This window comes from Sparus aurata, chromosome 12 (assembly GCF_900880675.1).
Source record: "Sparus aurata chromosome 12, fSpaAur1.1, whole genome shotgun sequence".
Classification (NCBI taxonomy): Eukaryota; Metazoa; Chordata; class Actinopteri; order Spariformes; family Sparidae; genus Sparus; species Sparus aurata.
The window spans coordinates 23,109,378-23,126,989 of NC_044198.1; the positions used below are offsets into that span (position 1 = coordinate 23,109,378).

The 17,612-nt window shown below is 41.9% G+C and overlaps 1 protein-coding gene across 7 annotated transcripts in view; it reads right to left on the minus strand.

Moving 5' to 3' along the window:
• Positions 1-4,138: 4,138 nt before the first annotated feature.
• LOC115593141 (electrogenic sodium bicarbonate cotransporter 1-like) overlaps positions 4,139-17,612 on the minus strand; it is a 34,942-nt gene continuing 21,468 nt past the window's right edge. For 3 of the 7 annotated variants that reach the window (XM_030436534.1, XM_030436530.1, XM_030436531.1), the window contains 15 exons: positions 17,470-17,586; positions 16,873-17,047; positions 14,426-14,559; positions 13,130-13,392; positions 12,598-12,650; positions 12,284-12,469; positions 11,102-11,215; positions 10,329-10,490; positions 9,835-10,013; positions 9,335-9,407; positions 8,460-8,528; positions 7,597-7,770; positions 7,348-7,512; positions 6,728-6,801; positions 4,139-6,615 (listed from right to left, as the gene is read on the minus strand). In XM_030436534.1, the coding sequence (XP_030292394.1) occupies positions 6,510-6,615; positions 6,728-6,801; positions 7,348-7,512; positions 7,597-7,770; positions 8,460-8,528; positions 9,335-9,407; positions 9,835-10,013; positions 10,329-10,490; positions 11,102-11,215; positions 12,284-12,469; positions 12,598-12,650; positions 13,130-13,392; positions 14,426-14,559; positions 16,873-17,047; positions 17,470-17,586 (2,044 nt within the window). In that variant the 3' untranslated portion in view covers positions 4,139-6,509. Of the gene's footprint in view, positions 6,616-6,723; positions 6,802-7,120; positions 7,215-7,347; positions 7,513-7,596; positions 7,771-8,459; positions 8,529-9,334; positions 9,408-9,834; positions 10,014-10,328; positions 10,491-11,101; positions 11,216-12,283; positions 12,470-12,597; positions 12,651-13,129; positions 13,393-14,425; positions 14,560-16,872; positions 17,048-17,469; positions 17,587-17,612 lie in introns of all 7 variants that reach the window. The other 4 variants (XM_030436536.1, XM_030436532.1, XM_030436533.1 and 1 more) reach the window with 3 other exon arrangements.

The following is a 17,612-nucleotide window of genomic DNA, read 5'->3' on the forward strand; positions in this document are numbered from 1 at the left end:
AAATAGTTTGTATGGAAGATCTGCTAGTATTTTATTAACAATCTGACATGTTCCACTGTAATTGTGTTTTATGTGTTTATTACCATTTTACAAACTCATAACTGCATCTTTTGCACTGTGCCGTTTGAGGGAAAGTTATTCAATCAGAGGAGAAAGTTCTGACTGATTCATTCTTATCATGCCAAAATAAATCAAATAAACTCTTCGTTTTCATGACTGATTAAACAAACCGACCTCGAGATTCATTCTGTTTTACTTTGCTTATGTTTGGCAGAAATATTTAAAAAATGTGTTTTCAAATGGAGAAAAATGTATAACAAAAGTAAAGAGGAATAATCATGAAGGAGGTTAACATAACAGAACTAAAGTTAAGCTCTAACTAAAGAGAACTTAGCAACACAGACTGACCTTAACGAACTAAGGGGGAACATATATAGTGGCGGATCAGGCCATCTAGAGACAAGAGGGGGTGAACAAGGACATAAACATCTTATTACAAGCACTAACTTAAACACAGCGCATGTCAGCGGTGCTACCTAACATGAACTGAAGGAAAATAATGAAAGAACATTATAAAAAAATAATGGTGAGTAATGGCAGTAATGGTGAAAATGAAAAACAGAACACTGCATCCCCCCTCGAGTGATGTAGGAACATAGTGCAGTCCAAATGGGCACTCAGCCTCACTTAAACAGGTCGAACACAGCAGGAACTCGTTTTATCTGTCAGCCTGAAGCCTCAGAAAAAACAAAACAAGTGAAGTACAGCATGCAGGAATCCTGCTGACAGTAATGGATGATGTGTTAAAGGACCTGTTTTTGAGAAATGTATTTTTGAGTCTCACTCCAAACTCATCAGAAACTGACGCTTTTGGGATGGCGACTGACAGATCCTACAGTCCCAAAGCGTCAGTTTTTGACAAGGACTAGACTCAGAAATCCACTTTTCTCACTAATAGTCTAAGTATTTAAAAAAAGAGGGGGGTTCATCACACTGACGGTCTGTGGGAAGAGACTGTTCTTATGTCTGGTTGTGTTACTGTACAGTGCTCTTTAGCACCGACCGGAGGGGAGAAGTTGGAACAGGTTGTGAACAGGTGGGAAGAATCTGTACTGATGTTTGCTGCTCACTCTTGACTCTGTGTAAGTCCTAAATATGGATGACTGAAGGTTGGCGCCAGCGATTTCTCCTGCAGTTCTGGAGAAATCTGGTGGTTTGGAGGGTGATGGAGATGCAGAGTCCTGAGGCAGGTTGAACTTCCAGAGCTGGATGTTCCTCTGTTGGGCCTTTTTGATGATTGGGCTGGTGTTGGATGCCCGACACTCAAAGAAATGATTGGTATTGTAAAAACATCTGAAAGCTTTTTCAATCACGTTGGGTCAATATGTATGATAAACAACTAATGTTGGCTTTATTACAGAGGACAGAAATATGAAACGCATAACTTTTATTTTCCATACTTCAGCACTGTTTTCCCAAAAGTTCCCTTTAACTTAATAGATGAATAAAAACAATAGGTTTATGTCCGAGCCTGCATTTAATTATCATAATCACTTTATTTATTTAATTTATTCACATTCACTCAATTCAACGCGACACTTCACACTAGCGTGATACGAATTTGATAAAAAATGTGCATAATTTAATATTTAAAGTCACTGTTTTTGGCAATACATTTATTTTTAAGTGCACTTTCGTTCGGCAGATTTTGGATCCCAAATGGTTTCCACGGAAGACACAGTGCTCTTGAGTATGGTGATGGGGGTCAGTGTTAAGGGGGGGGGCTCCTCCTAAAGTCCTCATGGTAATGAGCATGGTACTTGATAAAAGTTGTTGTCGAACGTAATTTCTGCAGAGATTTTTTTTCCTTCATCAATGTTAATACATTTGTTCTCTTTGCAGAGCTTAAATTACTCTCATATCCAACATCCGACAAGAAATTTCACACAGCATTCCAATCGGAGAGTCCTGCCTCGTCTTGTCTCTAGGTCCGTAAATCACTTCGTCATATAACACGTCTCTTGCAATCATCTTTTTGCAAATAGAAGTGTTCAAGATGTTAATTCTCTCCATACAGATATATTAGAAACACAACTTTAGGGTTGCCAGGTTGTGAATAATGGCCTACCCCTAACCTGGACCAAGATCCTTTTTTAATAACGACTTCTGTAGTCTTGATTGATTTAAATTGTTCTGCTTTTTGTTGGCTTTAATTTGTATTCTTCCAGACTTAATGACTCATTGGAAAGTGAGAGTCAACATTTACTGTGTTTCGTCAAAGGGCAGAACTTTCTCTGCGACCTCCTCCACGGAAAATATCCACAAACCCTCATGGAAACCAGACGGCAACATTTCTGGTACCTGAGGTCATTCTTTTTGTCATAAGAATTGCGAAATATATATCTGAATCACAAATACAGAGCTCCGGTGTGGATTGCAATATATAATAAAGTGTTCAGGTGTCTTCTTCAAAAAGGTAGGAGCCATTGCAAGAATGTTACACCACAAAGAAATTGGTTTCTAATACTGCGGAACAGCGAAAGATATTAAAGCACTTTTCTCTATAACGCAGTTCAATACGCCATAACAACACCGCCTCGAGAAGCACTATTGCATGTACTGTACTTGCAGTACTGGCGTGTTGGATTGCATCACAGTGTGCAGGTGTTTCCATTATGTCTCTCAGAAATGAACATGATTTCATAACGACCCTTCAGAGCAGAAATGTTCCTTTTGTTAATGTGTTGTGTTTTTACCTCTGGAGCTCTATTGAATGTGCTGCATGCCTTCCTGAAGAGTCAATACTGCCCCCCTGAGCAGGAGCAGAATGCAGCATGGGAGGCATCCAAACGTATTTACATACCATATCTGCTGGGTATGTTTTTTTTTATATATACAATAGTTAGTTATTAAAGTGTGCATGTGACATTGGCAGTAATAAATAGAATGTGATGTTTGCAAAGTATTTTTAAGGATGAGTTCACGCGAAAAAAAAAGAAAAATGCTGATGGAAACTCGGGTAAAGCTTCGCAGTACAAATGAAGTAGAGGGGAAGTGGGTTAAAAACAGAAACAGCGACTGAAAAAAAAAAAAAACATGGCTCCAAACAGCTCGTCCAGTCTCCAGACGCGCTGAGATGCCAGAGTGATTTGAAAAGCTGTTTTTTTTTTCCCACTAACTTTTTAAGCTGAAATCTTCACTGTAGCTGAAAGTGTTCACACCCTGTCTGAAGTGGGTCCAAAAGCTCGACCAGCCACTGAGAGGTTTAAAGAACATTATTCATATTAATTTGGGCTCTTGGGGCTTCCAGACACTTGGATTACACTGAAGGAGCTGCATGGAGCCATTTTATGCTGGGTTCCTTTTTTCCTCTCCATCCACTTTAGCTGTTTAGAAGCACGGAGGCGAGCAAACACGATATCAGTTTCATTGTTGGGTGAATTTAGGGTTCTATAACTCCTTTAAAGGTCAACACCCAAAGTCCTTTGAGACATGCAGATGATACCTGATGGCTGTTTTACAAGTTGGTCTCACGTCAAATGTCAACCACAGTCGGCCTGTGAGGGATGACTGAACTTTCATTGGGTGAACTTTAAAAGACACTCCTGTAAGTAAGTCAGTCAGGTAATCCCGCTCTGGGCTTTGACACCATTTCTCATATTCACCGAGAGCACTGATGTTCCCTCCCGCAGGAAGAGTTAATTACACATTTTCTTTTTTACATCTTGGCAGTGACGAGAACACAGATACTCACAGTAATGAGCCAATTAGTTTCATTACAGCCGGCTCGAGTCCTGTGATCGCAGAAACTATGCAGCCTTTCCTGTCTTATCTGTGCCCCGAGACTCACGATGGTGCCGGTGGCTTGGCTCTCGACCCAAGTCATGCCCGTTAAAAGACACACGTGCACTTCACGTGTCTCTCAAACCAGACATTTGCTGCAGAAATCCTAATTGTTGTGACACCGGCAGAGGTCCAGAAACACTTTGTTTCGTCTTAACAGACATGAACGCTTGCGTGAAATGTATATTTCAGGGAGTAAGCTACTGATCATATCTATTGTACAGTCAGTCATCCTTGGGGAGCTGCCTGGTCCAAACTCTTATCCCTATGATAACAAAAACAAACACACACAGAGTTTTATTTTTAAGAATCATTTGGACTGGTTTATTGCTCTCCTTCAAAACACTGTTCCATAAAAAAATACAGAGACATCTGCTTCCTTCTGAGTAACCAATGGTTATTGATGCTTGTATAAAACTGGTTTCAGAGTTATAACGTGAAAAATATTACATTTATTGTGGAATCAGTACCACAGAGTCATAAAAGTCAAGATATACAGATCACAGAACAAAAAGTGGAAGACCATGTGGTTTTTTTGATTTTTGGTTCGAGAATAACTTCCACGACAGTCTTGACAGCACACTGATGCGATTGTGAAAGCATGAATTAAAAAGCCCCAATTAAGAAACAGCACTGATTGTGAATGTCCTTTGTTTTCTCTCCAAGGAATACATGTACACTTCAAAATGATTGAGATGTATCACACACACAGATATGAATTCATATCCTAAAATCAACTGGATCAGTTCAGATCATTTGAGCAATACAGAAAAAAAACACAAGACATTTCTCATCAAACTGTTAATTAACGGAATTTAGAGAATGATGCAATGACGATGGTGTCCAGCGATTAAAATGAAGCCGCGTTACCCTGTACACTACAAAGCAGCACTTCTGCCAAAGATGGAAGTCACAACATTGCATTGCCTCACAGTGATTGTTTGTTGATTAGCATAAAAAAAAAAATTAAAACACATCACAGAATTACAAAAAAAAATAATTACGCTAGATGCTGAAAATGTATCACATTAACAGCTTTTAAATATGATCACATTTTGAAAAAGGAACAATCAACTCAAATAGGCGTTTAGGGTTGCATTCACAGTCAAGTGTGTGAGGACATTAAACTGCATTCATTTAGATGGGTTATATCGCTTTTCCCTCCAACTTTAGTACACAAGACATAACAAAACAATGTCTTGTTATCTGAAAATGTGATTTTAGATGTTTTTTTTTTCCTCATCTGTAGAAAGAAAAAAAAATTGTTTTGCTTCTGGGACAAAAAAAAAAAAGGGTTTTGGTGGAATTACCCTTTAAAAACAACAGTATATACACGATGTTGTCTTGTCAGATGATGCAGTTTTAGATATTTTTGTAGAGATAGTTTGGAGTTTTTAAAAGATAAAAAATACAATATTTTGCTTGGTGGACCAAAAATACAAATACTTTTAGTGAAATTACCCTTTAAAAACACTGCAAAAAAAAAAAAAAAAAAAAATCATACATCAATATTCAATTCGACAAACAATAAAAACAAGAAAACACAACATATTAAGAGCAAAAAAGGAACTCGAAGTGAAGATTCAGAGGTCATATGCAGTGCCAGTTGAAAAAGATTAATCAGTGTTTGATCACAAGTAATTGCACAACAGATGATTTTAATATATAATGCCTGGCACCTACAGAAACATAAGAGGTAGAGCTACATACAGGTATAATACATCTATATCTCCCTGAAACGGGGAAAAAGACCACAGAAAGAATCTTCAAATTTGCGCGAATGGGGAAGTCAAATGGTGAAGCCATTCTTGGGATTCAAACAGTTTAACAATTTATTTTTGCCAAGAGTTTAAATATAATAAATATAGAAAACGGAATAAAAGGACGGATAAGAGACAAAACAAAACAAAAAGTTCCAGTCAGTGTGGTGCTGAGCCACACGGAGACAAACATTGTATTCTTTCATTACCTTCTGGATGTGTTTAATGAACATGCAGCCTTAGATGGGTGCTTGATAAATAATGAATATGCCCATAAATACAAAATTAAATCCGGCCGTGACTGCACAGATGACCTTCTGCAGCTCCTTTGTTCACTACAAGTAAAAAAGGAGGACTTCCTGTGCTCGCCTCCAAACGCAGTACCTCCCTCTGTGTTTCAATCTCAAGATTCCAGCAGTTATGCGTCAAATCTACAAGTTAAATTCAAAACTGACTTTATAAAAACAGGAAGAGAGGCTGGTTTTGTTTGGTGTCAGAGGAATAATCTCTAGAGACGGTGGAAAACGTATCCTGACATGTGGTCGACAAATCAACGGTTTCCTGGAAATCTTTTACAATGAAAACATCTTAAGCTCGACGCTCGTTATAAATTATTAGCTACGCGTTCATAAGATATTTAAGTTCCATAAAAAAACTGCATCCAGGTGACCTTGAGTAGCCCTTTTGTTTGCTGCAAGACCTCACGCAAACTTAAATATAGCCCTCATTAAAATTCTGTACCAGCAAAGTGTTTTAAATTTCTGACATTTACTTCCAGCCGTTCTGATTAAAATCCTCAATTGAGGAAGATTAAAAAACACCAGCAGGATGGGGTTCTAAATAAAAAAAAAAAAAGAGGACGTTTACTATGACGTGCTGGTTGTGCTGCATCTTTGGATAATTCATTCACAGATCCGTTTCAGAGCCCTTCCTCCAGGAGAAACCGTTGTCCTCGGGGTCCCGTTCTATTCGAATCTGAGGCGAACCTTTTGCATAGGAACTTCTGTCAAGACTGAAAGAAGAAGGGATACAGAATAAAAATAAATATGATGTTTTATGAGCTCAAAAGAAATCAGCCTGAATTACTGTGTGCGTGATGAAAATGGCAGCTGGTACTCACTTACTCGGCCACCGTGGAAGAGTCAAAGTAGCGCTCAGCACGGTGAATGCGTGTTAAGGAGAGTCTGGGATGGATCTCCTGGGGGGGAAAGAAAAGAAAAGAAATGCACTTTTTAAAAACATACTTTACAAAGCTCTTGTTGTATGGACCAGCAGAGAAAAGAGAGGAAAAAAGAAAAGCAGGCGAGAGCGCGAAGCTGCTTTTAGGTTCAAACTAGCAGGTTCGATCGCCGATGAAGAAGAGTACGAAAAAGCGCATTGATCTTAAATTTTCTAAGTGCGTGCAAGAAGGCCAGTGTGAAAGGAGAGAATGTGAGCATGAAGCCTTTTCAGAAGAGAAGTTGGAGCAGCCCCGAAAGCTTTGGCAAAGCAAAAACCCTGGCAAGTACAGTACTCACTATCCAAAGATTTGTCGCCCAACATGGGCTCCTGCTCCATCATATCCATGGAGATTTTTATAGTGGGGATATTGTCATTGTACGGGTAGTCAGACTGTGGGAGAAGGGATGGAGAACATTAACGCTTATGGACTTGAATGATCTACAGGAGGCTGTGGACAATCACAAGACAACACCGGATTTTAGTAAACTATTAACAAATACATTTTTAGGATGACAGAACTTACAAATTCGATTTCACTGTCGATGCTTCCCTTCTTCTTGTTTTTCTTTTTCTTCTCGTCCTCCTTCTTCTTCTTGTCTTTCTCCGGGATGACATCGTCCAGGTAGCTGAGGTCGTGCTGGGAGAACACGTAGTCCATCGCCTTACGAACGGCAACCAGTGCCAAGATCTGCAGACAGGGAGAGAGTTGGGTTAGCCTCGTGCCCAGGTACATTGGTGTTCAGCTGCATCAGAGATGGCAGCCATTTCTCACCATGACAGGGAAGATGATGGCGGCCACAGTAGACTTGAGGATCCAGAGGGCGGCCAAGCACAGGCCCTGGATGAAGGTGAAGAGGTGGATGCGCCTCTGGGGGACGTGCCGCAGGTAGATCAGGTCCGGCTGGTGCTTGGCTGGCATCAGCAGCAGCTGCAGGCGGTCCATGAACTGACACGAGCAAACAGACAGTTTTAAGGCTGTAGCTAAATTTGATTTGTTAGCAGCAGTAACAGGCAGTGACATGTCATTAGGCCAAACCATGAAAAAATAGGCCAATGTAGTTCAGTGCTCGGGGGAACTTGAAGTGTCGGGTAAGTTTTCTTATTTCAGCGTGCGTCTTAACTGCTAGCTGTCCACCAGTAGCTTGCATGTTGCGTCTTAGCTTCTACTTAGCCACCGGTAGCTTTGCTCATTTGCTAAACATGTTCTTAGCTTTAGCCATCAGTCACTGTTGATACACAACAACCCATCCACCAAACAGCTAATGAGGTGTGCAAAAAAAACATTGACACTGGAGCATCGCCATGTAAATGCTGGCGCCCCACAACCTCTCGGCGCCACCTTCAGGCCATAACAGATAATAAACACAGCTCCCCCAAAACAGCAGTATAACCACTGTCCAACAGTTAATTTACATTCTGAAGCATTTTTACCATTTCCTCCTCTTAGACACAACAAACTACTAGCTGAAGATCAGCTGCTTATTAAAGCATAATATCATATTTTAACATATAAATTAAGATTCTCAAGCTCAATACACTAATGAAACAAAAGTGAAATAACGAGTAGTGTAATTTTTTTTTTTTGCTGTGATATAGAATGGTAGCACTAGCAGGTACGGAACAGGTTTAACTCACCTGAACACCGTTGAGTGAAGCCACACCCATGTAGAGGAACACACCGTAGAGGACAGGCATGGGGATGAACTGAAGGACAAAGAACAATGAAAAGAGTCATTCGCCTGATGTGTGACCCGAGTTCATGTTGAGAACATGTGACATGTAAGTGATGCTCCAGAAAGCACAGCTCTCTTCATACAGGTAACGACAATGTCTATTTTGAGCAGCATTGCTTAGTTTAAAAATAGTCCACAAGCAGCTTTTCTAAGAAGGTTCTTGTAGTCTGCACACAGGTGTGATCAGTCGCTTGGCTGCCATCGGTGCACGTGCGACTAGCGACTAGTTACTTGGTGTTACGGAACTTTAAAAAGAGGGGAAGAAGGTCAACTACGATCTGGGAAGCAAGTGCAGAAACTTGTGGTCTAAAAACATGAAGATGACAGATGGAAAGACAATTGAAAGAGGAGCCATTCAGAAATTATACTAAACCTTTTGCATCTGTCCCAAAATGTAAACGCTGTATATTTACACTGTATAGCAATCCAGCCCAGAGAGAAAAAAAATGTATTCACTGGACCAGAAGGACATTATTCAAACTGTCCACAAGAGGGAGCAGCAGCTCCAACAACCACCGCTCAGTGACTTCACATTTTTGTTTTGGCAACTTAATGTGGGAATGGAAACTCGAGAAGTCACTCAGCTGCAATCCGAGCTTAAGCCCTGATGAACATGCTTATTTCACATCGCATTACTTCAACTATGGGAGTCCCTAATCGGATGAATCAAAGATTTTAAATTATTCGCAATCTTAACAGGGGTGACAGGAGTTTGTCCTAAAAGAGGCGGACAGTAATCCATGTTTCCACGGAAGAATTAAGAAGTCGGAGCGCTACCTTGAGGATCGGGGCCATGAAGACGGAGAGTCCCGTCAGCAGGAACACAAAGGTACCGGTGACTCTTTGTTCCCTGGATGGGTGGGAAAACACAAGGATGGTCAATAACTGTCATGAATGTGAAAGGAAGTAGATTTGGTTCACAGTCAGAGTGCTTAGGCTTTTTAAAGATTGCAGTGATTGTAACTAAATAACTTTTTTGTGATGTTTTCCAAAGAAGCTGCTCTCTCTAAAACACACCTGATGTGCAGCTATGTGTATAACTTTATATATGAAAAAAAAGGGCTCTGCAAATACTTTGTTTGTGTTCTGATTTTATCTTTCCTAATTGAATTCCAGAAAGATTATGAGTGATTGTTTATTTCTCGTATTGTTGGAAATAATTCTGTCTGCCTATTTGCCACCTATTTGTAATGAACTCCCCGGAACTCTCAAAAGCTTACTCTGGGAAAATAGAAAAAAACAAAACAGGGTAGTAACTCTTGCACCATCATGCTCACCTCACACCCAGAAATTTGGGCTGCTCCCCAGGGGCCGACGTCTGGGTCTCCATTTTCAGAGAGTCAATGTGGGCGATGGAGATGACGGTGGCAGCAACGTACCATGGCAGGCCCATGAACGAGCAGATGATCATCAGGACGGCCACCCAGAACAGGTCCAGGTGATAGCCTGCCCCTTTCTGAAAGGAGACGTGAGGAGAGAGTGCAGAATAATGAGGGAGGCACCAGGTATGAAGACAGGAGGTCACAGTTAACACAGATGAAGGAAGCATCGAGATGATTTCTCAAAATTATCTTATGATCTTGTAATCGCTCACACAGATGTAAAAGTTGCAGAAAATATATTTCAACAGTTGAATTCACATCTAAAATAGAGGAAGTGGATTTTTCTGTCTCTTTTTGGTTACAAGTATTGAATATACCCTTGAATATATTCATCCATTGTTACTAGAACTTTTTTAAAAAAGGTTACAACTCTGAGGCAGGTTACCAACCTTAAGTTTGTGCTCTTTCCGGTTGACAATCACAGCAGTGATCTGCTGGTCCATAAATATCAGAATGGTGACCAGCAGAGCGGGGAGTGAGGCTGCCAGGTACACCCACCAGGGGTTCCCTCCAAAAGGAGGAACAAACCAGCCCCTCAGTGGACTCGTGGGCTGGACAAAAAGAAGAAAAAGAGAGAATGAGACCGTTAAAGTGACCCGAAACCATCCAGTGTATCGTCCTCTTTCTGTGCGGACATGGATAACATCTCAGACAGAACAGAATATCAAAGTGGTTTCTCCACGCTTTCTGAGAGTCTTAACACCGAACGGCCTGAAATTACTCGAGTATCATTACCTGACAGAAATCTGTGATTTAAGACTCTGTGGTCAAACAAAGCTAGCTCTGTGCTCGCACCCATCAGATCCTCTGTGTTCTCACATCACCTATAATCAAGTTGTTATTCGATGCAGGTACCCGCTCCTCTACCCCGTCATTCCCTTCCCCCGTGTCAAGACGGGGGGGGGGGGGGGAGGCCTTAACGCCGGCGGAGGAACATTTGAGCTTCACAATCTCCAAGACTGACTAAGCCTTGGTTTCAGGTAATATATATGGCTTACTAGGCGAACTACAAAGAAAGCATTATTTTGGGATTTCAACTTTCAGCTTTCTGACAGAAACACGGGTCATTATCAGTGTAATCAGAGGAAGCTGCACCTGGCTGGTCATTATTATTCACCTGACAAAGTTGTCTGTAACAAGCGCTTCAGTGTGTCGCATGTACCTTGAATTCACTTGGCACTATGAGCTTTGGAGTGTTTACACCGACGAAGGCGTCCACGCCGCAGAAGAGAAGGATGGTCAAGATGATCGCAAAGTCACTGATGAGCTTCCTCACCTGGAGGGAGGAAAGATTACAGCAGGTTAGACAAAGGTTTTTTTGTTTGTTTTTTTCTCCACCCTGTGTTGATATGGAGGAACTTCACGTGCATTTCTCTACAATTGTTTGACAAAGAATTAAATCCTGTTAAACGACTTTTTGTAGATAAACACTGGCGGATATTACCTGGTTGAGTGTGTGTGCTTTCGCTTCTGCGAGTGCAATTATGAGTGTCGCTCATGGTAAGTAAACACGGTTGTTCAACAATAGGTGACTCATTCTCAATGGGTTTTAAACCAGCCCAAAAGCTGACAGAGAGGCACTCGAATTATTTGCGAGAGAACGAATGGAGACGGTTGTTATGCAAATGATACATTTGCATCCAGAAATGCTAAGGGTCGCCACGCTATCGGCAATATCAGCCAACTGCTTCTTAGACCGAAATATCTCTACTGGATGCATTGCCATTCCATTTTGTTATAGTCACTTTCAATCTAGTGGCATAATCAGATAATCAAAATATCCAATTGGTCAATACTTTTATTTAAGACCAAATATTTTGGGTTTTGTGATAATTAGCATGCTAAAAAAAACGAGATGATGAACATTATACTTGCTTGACGTCAACATGTTTAGGGATCATCATTGTGAGTATGTCAGCATGTTGACGTTAGCGTGTCAGAGCACAAAGAGCCTTCCCACATCCAAGTTCTCATGGAAATCTGTTGAGTCGTTTTTGTGTCGAGAAACCACTCCAGTTTTAGTTTTTAGTTGTTTTTTTTTTTACCTCAAGCACTGTTAAAAATGCACAGCATGTCATTTTCTTACACTAGAATCTGAGTCTCTCAAGCAAAGCGCTCATGGGCGTCATTCTCACTGTGAATCAACCACCATCGCTGATGAAAATCTACGTGACTCATGCTGATGAGGAAACGATCACAGACGAGGAAATGTTTTTGAGGTTCACTCACATTCGGCGACTTCCTGCATAACTCTACGTTTTGTTTTGGTTTTTAGAAACATTATAAATGCTGAAATGTCAATTCAGAATTGCTGCGCATTGATTGACGGGGTGCCGTCACTCACTGTGGTGGGGAAGAAGCGGCTTGTCTTGAACTGCTTCAGAGCCATGGAGCAGGCATAAGTCCCAAAGAACAAGATGAAGGACATCAGGGTGATGTCAGGCACGTAGCCGCAGGTCTCTCCGACCAGCTCCCCTCCGTACTTCAAGCACTGCTTCTTGGTCAGGGTTGCCCAGGTGGCATTCGCTGGCTGCAGAGACGAGGACAAAAAAAAAAAAAAGAAGGTCTCTCAAACCAACAATATGTGGAGAAAAACAGCTACATGAATTATCTGATCTACAGTTTTTAACTTCTAAAAAAAAAAAGGACACCACGTACCAAATCAGTACTGTTTGTCCAGGAGGAGAGATCAAGGAGTTCTGAAGAGTTCCCTGGTGAAGAGAAACAAAATGATATCTAATCACCGACATGTGAATTACTCGCAGTATCACATATTCCGCTTTGGATCTGTGTCGGCGGCGTCACTGTCCCCGACAATCCTGCCAAGTCACTCGCGACACAGAAAACTGATAGGGCTGTTGAGAAAGTAAACAGTGGTATCAAAGGGCCAACACATACTAGTATCATTTGTTATCTCCACTGTCAACACGGCAGGAGTAAGATGAAAGCTTTGTTCAACATACAATAGTGGAATCGCTGCCAAATGTGACTAAACCAAATACGGCCGTTCGGCTTTCACTGTCTGGTTTCTGATGGCACCCTGAAATAATCAACAAAGATGAGTTTTGAAGTAAAGGATGGTTTAAGATTACTGAGTGTTGGTATCAGACACTGTCTGTACTGGACACAGTGCAAATGGCTGAATTAACCATCTTTACGTGGCCAGTCCAGCCATGCGAAGACCACATACCAGGCATGCAGCGGCAGTCGTACTGAGTGACGAGGTTCGTATCGTAGTCGGCGTTGATCGGGTGGTAGTGTCCCAGCTTGATCATCTTTTTGAAAGCGTCGTAGATGAAGATGAAGCTGATGAGCGCCGAGAAGCCTTCCTCGGTGAAACGCGTGAAGTACTGCACCAGGAAGCTGGCGTCTGTGGCGACCAGCACCAGACAGAATATCGCCGACCACAGGCCGATCCAGAGCCGGAACTCGAGGTAGTCCAAGCTGTTGTCTCTGTGGGAAAGGGACAGGGTACTTGTGAGCTTTAGAATGAAAGTTTAAGTATTCGCTGCATTAGCTCAGCTAATAGTATTGGCATGCACCCCGTCTGAAATGGGTGCATAAATGATGTACATCAACGTTCCAGAGACTTATAGATTATGCAATTTTTATTTCGTTTACGTTTTAAAACAATTCTCAGTTATCGGTTTCATTAAAATTTTTGGCGATCTTATCCTTTAAAGTGTTTTTTAAAGAGCTAGTAATGCTCTTGAGCCCTTCAAAATAAAACTATTGATTTTGAAGCTGAGAAACGCTCAGAGGTGCCTGAAGGCTTTCCTCTCTACAGAAAATATGCGTGGTGTACGTATACAACAGCTGTAGACCGGCCTGCAGCTGCTGCCGACTCAGCAACCGTCGACATGGAAACATTTGGACGACACAGATGCCGCGACATTCTTCACTCGCAGTGTAAAATTAAAAGAGAGTGAATTATTAATAACGGAACTTCATCAGCACGGTGTTTGGTAATGCTAGAAGACTCCGGGAGAGGAAGAGAGTACAGTGGAAGGAGGAAGGAGAAGTCAGCATTTAACAAGCTCATTATTGCTTGCCTGAGGTGAACATATGTGTATTGAAATATAGACTTAACCTTTCGCTGAGCACACTTTATTACGCTACTGCATCTGGTTCTAGAAAAGGCTGCGAGTGGTGGTGCTCTTTAGGAACTTGCCATTCAGCTGGCATCTGTACCTGCCCTGAGATTTAGAGTAAGCTCCAGAGAGATCCTGCTAAATTAAACCTTAAAGCAAAAGCTGACAACCTACTGTAAATGTGAATTATCCATTTGTCTTTCTAATGCTTTTGTTTTGATTGCATTCATGCACAGAGCATCTCTGTTAACACACAAACAACTGTCCTCCAGGGATAGACAACTCTCTCTCTCTCTCTCTATAAAATACCTCCCAGGCTTCTTCTTACTGTTTGTGAACTCTCCTTCACCCCTCGCCAATACGACCGAGCGATTTCGAAACAGAAGCCAACTCACTTGCTGAAGTTGAAGAGGAGCCTTTCAAAGACGAGCACCGGGCCTGTGCTGCTGAGAATAGTCAGGGGCTGACCAGCCAGCATGCAGAACACTGCTCCCGTCAGTGCCGTGCCCACGAAACTCTCCAACACTCCCTGCAAGACGGAGAAAAAAAAAAAAAACACAAGCTGCTTTCACATGGGCCCTAATACTCCAATAATGATCAGAACAATAATCCCTAAAAACAGACCGGAAACAGATTGAGTAATAGGAAAATATTGCAAATGTATAACATAACACCACTGCAAGACCAAACACCTACATTTGGCCTAAATCACATTACAAGATCAAAAGAAAGTGTGTAGTGTAAATTATGTTTCATGTTTTTTTTAGAAAAAAAAGGAACCAGAATAGTGGGGTGGAACTATTCAAACACCTCACTGGATCGCTTTATTCAACATCCATGCAAACAGTTTCGTTGGAATCTCTAATCAGATCGAAGAAATGTCGTCCATGTAACCGCGGCTACACGCAGCTCATGGAGCATGTTAGGCTGCACATTCACACATCAGACACGACCCAATATTAAACTGTTTTGGAAAGAAATTGCTCAACAGACACTTTCATCATCATCATCATTGTTATGCATATTTCTTCCACGTTTCGCAACATGACTCCCGTAATTCTACTTACTCGGCTGGATGCTTTGTTTTCCCTTTACACACCACACAGCTGCGAGGCCGGCCCATCAGGACGGGCCTGTTTGATTTCTAGTCATCACATATCTCCACTTAAAGCAACTCAAGTTGTTACAAAACAATTTATATTAAGACTTACTTGCAAAAAATGTGAAGCTTGTATATAATTTGTCAAAAATAATTAAATGTGACACTGTGCATCCTGTTGGGTAGCTACAGCTTCAACAAGTACAACTAAAACATTTAGTTGAGTAATAAAGTAGTATAATAAACATTTTAAAAACTTCCTTCAACTATTTTAGTAATTCCTATTCATTGGCAATATATCTATGGGATTATGTGAAGGTGACATGTTGGGTTCTGGGTAATTGTGATGGTATTTCTCACCATTTTTTTTTTGATTTTCAGAAACCAATTTTTTTTTTTTTTTACCCCAAACCACGTCCTAAATCCTGCTTTTTTTAGCAGATAGAATAGCCTACTGTAGCTGCCAATCACCTGAGAGCTGCACTGAGAAGAGGGCAGATGAGGGCAGGGATTCCCTCTGCTGTGCTCCGAGTGGAAAAGCGTGGGGGGTTGACAGTGGTGGTGGTGGTGGTGGTGGAGGGAAGGGGAGGGACATTGGTAATGCAGCCATGACGAGGCTACAGTGACTGAGTAATCTGGATCTGTGGTTATTTACAGCCTGGGTAAATCCTCCAGGCTGGTGCTCTGCAGGTGTACAGGGATGCGGCCCTTTCCTAGGAGGGAGGCCAAGACACGGTACTGTAGTGACTGGACAACATTATGCACTCTGTCGTCAGGGGCAACCTCAGCGTTCGCCATTAAACCACAATGGCACCAACTCCTCCACATGTGGCCCCGTCAACAGCAGGTACAACAGATGGATGCAGTATGAGCCTTTGAGCTCCACATTAGCATGGCTTATCAGCTGAAGTGAACTCTTTTTGTTGCTCATTAGTTTGTGACTTAACACGGACAGCGAACATCTTAAAAACAGACTCGGTCTTACGCCATAACCCTCTGACATTAGAGCTTGGCATGGGCAAGTCCGTAACAGCCAATTTACCACTTATCAGCAATCAATTTAATCTGGAAACTTTCACACACATACAGCCAACAGACGTTTCATCTATTGGTAAAAAATGATGAAACGTCATGATTACAGACCGATTAATTTCTGAGGAAATGGACTTTGTTGTCTCGGAGGGGGAGTGCTTTTAACTTCTGCGTCTGCAGGTTGTGTAAGATCATTTAATCAGGCCATCTCCAAAATCCATCTTGCCAGATAAAAACACACAAGGGTTGAACCCGGCAGCCACGGGTGGGTATGGGTGTGACGACCAGCATGATGCCCGACTGTGCGCTTGAAAACAATGGCAGCTCCTGCACAGGTTAGCGTAGATGCTGATAGCATTATATTCCATTGAAAGAACGGCACTAAAAGTTTCCTCAATGAAGTGTTCTCACTCTTTTCTCAGCTGGCTTCAGCAGAAGTCTGATTTACCAATGGGCTCACTGGAAGCGCTGATCCGATTGATTAAAGTTGACTTAAGGCTCCATTCTAGATGGCTCTGGGTAACAAACCAGGTTAGATTACATCACATTAGATGTGATTCATCAACTCTGCGTGATCAGTTTACTGACCATTAAAAAAAACAGTAAAAACAGTTGTCTGTAACCTTTATCTTGGCTTGAGACTTTCCAACAGAGGGGTCGCTGTGTTGAAGCAGACAGACATTAGGAGACCGGGGGGGTTGGAGGTGTTACCTGCATGTTTTCTGTCGCGTCACCAAGTAAGCCTCCAAATGTGATCGCATTTGTGACCGTGCCCAGGTAGATGAACAAGATGGTGGACAGAGACTGGATGTGTAGCGCATCATAGAAGTCACTGGCGAAAAATGGCAGCTTCCTCTTGACGTCGAGGACGAGACCTCCACAAAACCTTAAAGACAGACAGACAGTCGAGTTAGTGGCTGAAACGCTGTTTGATGTCACAACTGTGGAAATAGAAATTGTACTTGATTTGCATAACGTGGACGAAACGGAAAGGAACCCGTGCGCTAAATGAAGCGAATACAAGCTAGCGAGTTGGGAAGTGCTTCATTGTTCTGCAGTCATGGAAGACTAACACTGAATGTTTTCCCCAAGTTGTGACTTTTCCTTTACGACAAATATCTTCACGTGCCATCAGGATCATAATCTGAACGATAACGCCCTCATGAGGGCCACAGTGTCCCCTAGTAGTATATCGGTCACGGCAACGTTACAGCTGTGCTTTAAAAATAAAAATAAGGAAGTCAAATTAGACCGAAACATTCACTGCATCGAAATCATTTCCTCCAACAAGGTGACATCCTAACTTACTTCCTGGTGCGCTGCAGCTCCTCTCCGACCTCGTGACCTCCTCCCCCTCCATGTCCCGCATCGTGGGGAGTGTCGCCGTTCATCTGAGGCGGCTCTAATCCGGCGTACATGTTCTTCCTTTAAAAAAAACAGCAGAGAAGCAG